Source organism: Trypanosoma conorhini (assembly GCF_003719485.1).
Source record: "Trypanosoma conorhini strain 025E chromosome Unknown Tco_14.4_contig_00120, whole genome shotgun sequence".
NCBI lineage: Eukaryota > Euglenozoa > Kinetoplastea > Trypanosomatida > Trypanosomatidae > Trypanosoma > Trypanosoma conorhini.
In genome coordinates, this window is record NW_021704208.1 from 8,864 (window position 1) to 15,404 (window position 6,541).

General features: G+C 63.2%; 3 protein-coding genes across 3 annotated transcripts, besides 4 other annotated features; all 3 read left to right on the forward strand.

Annotated features, from left to right (window-relative positions):
- The first annotated feature begins 564 nt into the window (after positions 1 to 564).
- Positions 565 to 610: a microsatellite.
- Positions 611 to 702: 92 nt separating this feature from the next.
- Tco025E_02865 (uncharacterized protein) lies at positions 703 to 2,136 on the forward strand (the record flags this gene model as incomplete). The annotated part of the gene is made up of 1 exon (XM_029369788.1): positions 703 to 2,136. The coding sequence occupies one exon, from the start codon at positions 703 to 705 to the stop codon at positions 2,134 to 2,136; it is 1,434 nt and encodes a 477-aa protein (XP_029230081.1).
- A 128-nt stretch (positions 2,137 to 2,264) lies between these two features.
- Positions 2,265 to 2,284: a microsatellite.
- Positions 2,285 to 2,310: a microsatellite.
- Positions 2,311 to 2,391: 81 nt separating this feature from the next.
- On the forward strand, positions 2,392 to 3,009 carry Tco025E_02866 (uncharacterized protein; the record flags this gene model as incomplete). The annotated part of the gene is made up of 1 exon (XM_029369789.1): positions 2,392 to 3,009. One exon carries the CDS (start codon positions 2,392 to 2,394, stop codon positions 3,007 to 3,009), a length of 618 nt encoding a protein of 205 aa, XP_029230082.1.
- Positions 3,010 to 3,415: 406 nt separating this feature from the next.
- Positions 3,416 to 3,437: a microsatellite.
- Positions 3,438 to 3,488: 51 nt separating this feature from the next.
- Tco025E_02867 (BRCT domain-containing protein) lies at positions 3,489 to 6,302 on the forward strand (the record flags this gene model as incomplete). The annotated part of the gene is made up of 1 exon (XM_029369790.1): positions 3,489 to 6,302. One exon carries the CDS (start codon positions 3,489 to 3,491, stop codon positions 6,300 to 6,302), a length of 2,814 nt encoding a protein of 937 aa, XP_029230083.1.
- Between the last annotated feature and the right edge of the window lie 239 nt (positions 6,303 to 6,541).

Below are 6,541 nucleotides of genomic sequence, written 5' to 3' on the forward strand. Positions count from 1 at the left end.
GGCGTCTGCGGGTTTAGCCTGCGGGTTTAGCTTCGGTGAGGGGAGGAGCGCCGTAAGGCACGGAGGGCATGTGTTGCTGGGCGTCCCTCCGTGGCCGGGCGGCGGCCCCTCCGTGCGTGGGCCGGGCGGCCGTTGTGGGTTCCCCTGCGCTGTGCCCGTTGCGGGCGGCTGTCGCGGCGCCCCCGCCGCCTGTCCTCTGTGCTGCTAGCCGCCCCTTCTTCCCGCCCCCCGTCAGGTGTAGTCGCCTCGTCACGCCTTTCTTCGCCTGCCGCTGTGCGAGCGGGCCCTGCAGCCGCGCAGTGATTAGACACCGGATGTACTTGTCCTCCACCGACGTGTGCAGCGTGCACTCGAACTGATGCAGCAGAACATCCCCATGAGGTGCGCCTCCCTGCCCCCTTCTCTTTTCCCCTCCCTTGCCGCTTGGCTCTGCCCCGCAAGGGCCCGTTGAGTGGGATGCCTCGCCTTGCCTCGCGCGGGACCGTCCCAATTAAGGCGCCCAAGAGCCACCGCTCAGCCACGCCGCACTCGGTGCCGTGGCGTTTTTGCGTTAATATTTGGCGGTTGTTTCATTTTTGTTTGTTTGTTTGTGTTGGTGGCGGTGTTTGTTGCAACTTTTGTTTGGCACTTTTTTTTTTCATTTGTGTTCTGTGGATGATGGGCAGTGGGGTGGTGCCAAGGAGCGGGTAGAGGCGGCTGGTGATGAGTGAGTTGGGTGATATCCTTAACACGGCTCAGGTTGCGAAGCACTATGAGACCATTCAGTTTCTGACGTCGCATCCAAATGTGGAGTACACCCTGCTGCAGCTGGATTTTTTGATTCCTCGCGGCGCCTCACTGCAGCGCTTTCCAGTGGCGTGGCGGGAGTACATGGAGGCGGGAAGCTGCTCCAACCACTGCATTGAGGTCTACCACCGCCCCGTGGACGCCCTGGGAGGCAGTGCGGCGGGTGACATGGGGGATGTGGCGGTGGAGGTCAAAACGGAACTTGTGCTTGTCTGTCGACGGCCGGAGCTGCACAGCCTGGAAGAGCTCGCACGGTTGTTGCAGTCTCCTGCCATGTTGCCGGACACCGAGGGATGCGTGGCGCTTCATACGGGTCAGGTGATTCTGCAAGAGCGGCTGCTGAAGGAGTCACAGCAGCGGGGTTTACTTTATTACTTTCCCGATAATTACATCAAGGCCCGTGAGCACCGATTGGCCAAAGGGAAACGAGGGTTCTCCGGCGTCGGCGAAGCATTGAATGCGTTTTTGCGCAGCGATGAAGCGGATGCGTTGCTGGGCGCTGACGGTCAAATAGGGCAGTTGGAACTTCCTGCGGGTGTGGTGGCTCAGTCGATGTTGTACACGCGTCGTGGGGTGCCGGTGCGAAGCAAAAACAGCATTCCCACTCGTTTCAATGTGGGTGAGCGTGCCTTGGTGGTGGTTGAGCGGGCGGCGTCTGCGAACCATGGCTCCCCCGTGCCTGTGAGCGCCCCGGCGTTGCGGGCCTCGCTGGGTCTGGCCACGGGAAACGCCGGCGGTGCTGCGCCGCTGGATGTGCGCGTGAAGGCGTCGCGGAGTTCGGGTGGGGGTCAGCGGAGTTTCATGGATATCCGGGCGCAGGCGAAGGGCAGGGTGACCCTTTCTCTCTTTCTCGACGACCGGGAAACGATTGTGCCGGTGGAGGTCATGGACGAGGTGGTGTCCATGCCGGGGGTGATGATTGGGCGGGAGCCGCTTCCCGCGCTCCCGGTCCCAGAGGACATCTGCGTCAATGACCCCGCGCTCTGGGGCGGCGGGGCCCCCGACGCCGACCCCAAACACGCGGAGCCGAAGCGACTGGGGCGCGGCGTGGCTGGCGCGACGCTCTCGTGGTGGCTGAGTCCTTCCCCTGCGGTGCTGAAGGTGCGCGATCTTACGGCACCGGACGGCGAGATTATGGCCGCCGCGTCACGCGCCGTGTGGATTCCGCACCAGACGGATGAGGTCGCACTGCGGGTTGTAAGAAAAACACTGCGGGAGCAGCACGCCGCGGAGACGGCGCGACGAAGTCGCCGGAAGCGCAGCCGGGCCCGTGAATTGCGGAATTGTCACATGCTTCACTTCGGCTTTGACGCCTTGGTGCCCTTTGGCGGCGAACCGCAGGACCGCTAGGCGTAGGTTGGGGCGTTGCCTTTTGTCTGTTGCTGCGGTGTAGCGGTCTGAGCTGCGGGGGATGGCTGGCGCTCGCACGCATGTCTCCCACATACAGCATGTACGCGGCGCGCCGCTGAGTGTTCTCCCACACACACACACACACACACTCTCTCTCTCTCTCTCTCTCTCTCTGTGCGTGGGTGTGTGCATGTTTGCCTTGGCTTGCGCGGAGCCACAACGAAGAGGGAAGCAAGGCGGTGGCCGTGGAGTGCCATGCCGTGGGCCACCCACGCCGGGAGTGGGCGGCTGACGGGGTCGCTCCTGCCACTCGACGCCTACCGCCGCGTTCGCCGTGAACCTGCAACTTTGCTGAAGAAGGCGGCGGCCACTGACGAGAAGAAGCGCGCTTCTGTCGTGTGGGAAACGGTGTCGTCGTGGGAGGGAAGTGAGGGAACGGGCAGCGGCTCCGCGGTCTCGGGCGCCAGTGGTGCCTCCTCAGACAAGCCGGGCGACTGCCGCGGGCATCTTCAGACTCGCATGGAACGTCTGCGGCGGCTTAACCCCTTCCGTCGAGGCCCTTCTGTCAGAGGCGCGGCCGCCCCGTCGGCTGCTGCTGCAGCAGCAGCAACGAAAACCAGTGGGGCGGGTACAAGCGTGGGAGGGACCCGCGCCAGGCGGGCAGGCGTTTCTCGCGTGGACGCAGACAGGGATGGCCAAGGCACAGTTCTCTCCAGCCACGTCTTCGCAACCGCCCCGCCACAGGTGCCGCAAACACTTCACGCCGTGGGAGCACGCCCGCGCGAGCGCAGGTGCAGGGTGCGGTGTCTTGCGCCTGCAGAGTGGTCGGCGTTGCTGCAGTTGTCGGGTGCGGGGGAGGGAGTTGAGCTCTAACTCCCCGCTCCCCAACTCCAACCGCCTCCCACGCTGTCTCCTCTCTCTTTGCCGCTACTACATTGCCGCATGTGTGGGTGCTTGTCGGCTTGCCTTGTGCGTCGGCCCTTGTGCCGATGAAGTCCGCTACACATTTCTTCAGGGCGGTGGCGCAGAGGTTTTTTTTTTTTTGGCAGTGCCATTGTGTACGTGTATGTTTCTTCGTGGTGTCTGCTAATCGTTTCTGTGCTTCCTCCTCGCCCACTCACAACGCACCCAAATGCAGTACACCTATAGATTTTATTCCCATAGAAGGAGGAAGGCCCTTTACCTCCTCCTGCGCTTCCTCCCACTGCGACTAGCGCCACCGCAGCTGACTGGTGTCGTGCCTCAGCGAAGGCCGCACCAGCGTCCCCTCCTTTCTCTCTGTGTCTGTGTGCGTGTGTGTGCGCTCCGTGGGGTGCCCTTGCCCCCTCGCTTTCTAATTTGGAGTTCCGCCGATGAACGCCTCACGGTCCTCGTACGGGCAGGATCTTCCGAGCGATCTTATTGAGCTCATTGACCACACAACCCGAGGGGTGCAGCGTCTGTATGAGACGACGCGGCGCAGGGAGAACTCCGGCGCTGCGCGTGAGAGACTGAGGCCACCGGTAGACGACTTCGCAGGTGCACGCGGCGCGAATTACGCAGAGATGTCTGACGACGCAGCGCACGCGGGCCGCGCCGCGGCCGTGACGCCTGTCGTTGGGGCGGCAAGTAGGGCAGTGGCTGTCGCGTCGTCGTCGTCCGCGGCGCGGCAGACGGCCGCGGCGATGTACGAGCAGCGGTCGCCGTATGACGGCAACCATCGCGACGGCGGCAGGCCCCCCCAGCGCCGCCGTCGCCCAGAGGACAGCTGCCACGACAAGAGCGCGAGCAGCAACGGGACAGGCGGAGGCCGGCGGTGGCCGTGGAGCCGCGTGCAGACGCCGCCGGCGGGCGGCCTTGCGGAGGGGCGCTCAGGCGCCTCCACGACGAACACCACGATGTCGTCAGACGCCTCGTACCGGCTGTACGCCGCCCATCGGCACCCGCAGCAGCCGGCCGCGGCTGGCGAGCAGCACCTTTCGCTGGCAAGCAACGTGGACACCTCCGCCGCGGCGGAGGACGGCGGCTCCGCCCAGGCTGGCCAGCGCTGGAAAGACACCTTCAAGTCGCTTCTCTCTGCGGCAGCAGAGCCTGCGGCCACCGCCGCCCCCGTCGTGTCGGCTGCACGCGTGCCTGCCGACCACCCAGCGGTCGCGGCGTCACATGCCCCGCCAGAGGTCTCCCTGTCGCTGGAGTCCAGGGAAACCGGACGACACCCAGAGGCCGTGGCGCAAAGCAACCCGGCGCTGGAGCGTTTGCGGTCTCAGTTGGAGGAGCAGGAGACATCCCACCGTGAGCAGCTCGCGCTGCTCCGCATGGAGCACAATCGCGAACTTGCCCAGCTTCGCCACGAAGCCTTACAGGCACGACAGAGGGCGGAGGAAGAGGTGGCGACGCAGCTGCAGGCATCGTTTACCGTGAAGCAGAAGTTGCTTCAGGCCTCCGTGGATAACGAGCGGATGCAGGCGGAGGAGGGGCGAAAGACGATGGAAGAAAAAGAAAGAATCATCGAGCGACTGCGAGCGGAGGTTGAGGCCGCCACCTCCCGCTCCCAATCGATGCAGAGCGAGGCGGAAGCAAAGAAGAGGCAGGTGATAGAGCTGCGTGAGTCCTTGACAAACACCCGAAAGCAGCTGGCGGGGCTGGAAGAGGAAGTGGTGAGACGCAAAGGCGAGTTGGCGGAGAGTAGGCGGCGGGAGAAACTGATGGCGGAGCGTGAGCAGGATGCGATGGGCTTGGTGAGCCGGCTGGAATTGCAGCTGCGGGAACAGGAGCAGCGATCACGGGAGGAGCTTCGCCGGCTGGAGGCGGAGTTCCACTCGACTACGAAAAGCTACCAGGACCTGCTCGGCGAGGCAACCGAGAAACTCACGTCGCTGGAGAAGGTGCAGCGAAAGTACGACACACTGAGGGAGCAGCGGCGGCAGCAGAAGCAGCACCAGGAGGAGTTGACGTCCAACGTGGCTGCGGCGCAGGAGGGGAGGCGGCAGGCCGTGGAGCGTGCGGAAACCCTCCAGCAGGAGTTGGAGCAACTCCGCCTGCAGCTTGCGCGGAAGGAGCACGAAATGCGTGAGGAGCGTGCGGGACATCATAGAATTGTTGAGGGCATCACACAACAACTGCAGGAGGAGGAGTCGAAGGCCAGCCGTGAGACGGAAGAGCTGCAAAAGGCTTTGCACCATGCGGAGGACCAGACGATGCGCCTGGAACGTGAGGTGGCGGGTTTGAATTCCCAGCTGAAGGAGGAGCAGGAGCACAGCAAGCAGCTGCTGGTGCGACTGGAGCAGAGCGCCGTGCGGCACCAGGAGGATCTTGCCTCTACACGCCGTGCGGCATCTGCGCATCAGCAGCAGACAGAAGGCGTCCTCGCCAGCTTGAAACGCCAGCTGCGGGAGAAGGATGCGAAGCTGGAGGCGCTTGCCACCACGGCCTCAGAGCCGGTTCAGCGGCTACGCAGTCAGCTCGAGGACGAGCGCAGCAAGCGGGCCCACCTCGAGGAGCAGTTCAACCGCTACAAGCAAAGGGCAAAGGTGGCTAAAGAGGCCGCACTACGCGAGGTGCGACGGGAGCAGCAGCGCATGCCGTCCGTCCCGCGTTCGCAGAGCCGAGCATCCGCGACGCTGCCAGCAACATCGCCCCGGCTCGATGGAGATAAAATGTCGCATGGAGATGAGACTCTGCGGCTGGAGGAGTCTGCCACCACAACCCCGAAGGGTCAACGTGCGCCGAAGCCCGTTGCTCCGCCCCCCCCACGCTCAGTCAACCGCTCACGGGACAGAAATATCACGACCCCGCCACGCTCAAGTGTCGCCCAGGTAGGATGGGAATCTGTAGAATCCATCTCTAACATCTCTCGAAGCTCGCCCCTGTGTAGCAGCCACAGTGAAGTTATTGGGACTGGGGCTCATCCATTTGGAGACGTTGAACGGCTTCACGACGTCACGCAGCGAGAGTCACCCACCTCCTCTCAGGCCCCCAAGCTTGATAACGTAGATGATAGAATCCTGCAGCACGAGCAGGTTCTTCGGGAGTTTCATCAATCAGCGGCGGAGGTTTTCCGCAAAATCACGGGAAACCGCGACGAATTTCTTGCAAAATGCACCTCTGTGGTGCGTTCTGTATCGCACCGTGGCGGAGATGAAGAGCCTTCCGCTTCCAGTACAACCCTGGAGGGGCTGTTGCGTTGATGAATAGCTGATATTAGTCCTATGGGTTGGTGGGGAGAAAGGCAGGGGTTTAGAGGGCGGTTCCTCTGCAGGACTGCGCATTCGGCCACTCTACATGAATTGCTGGCTGAGAGTATTCGCAATCGACGGGTGCTCACAGAACACGGTTATTTGTAAGCTGCACGGAGTTGGGGCATGGGGCATGCAGCGGCATGGCCGCCCCTTGAAGGCGTGTATGCTTACTCTGTGTGTGTGTGTGT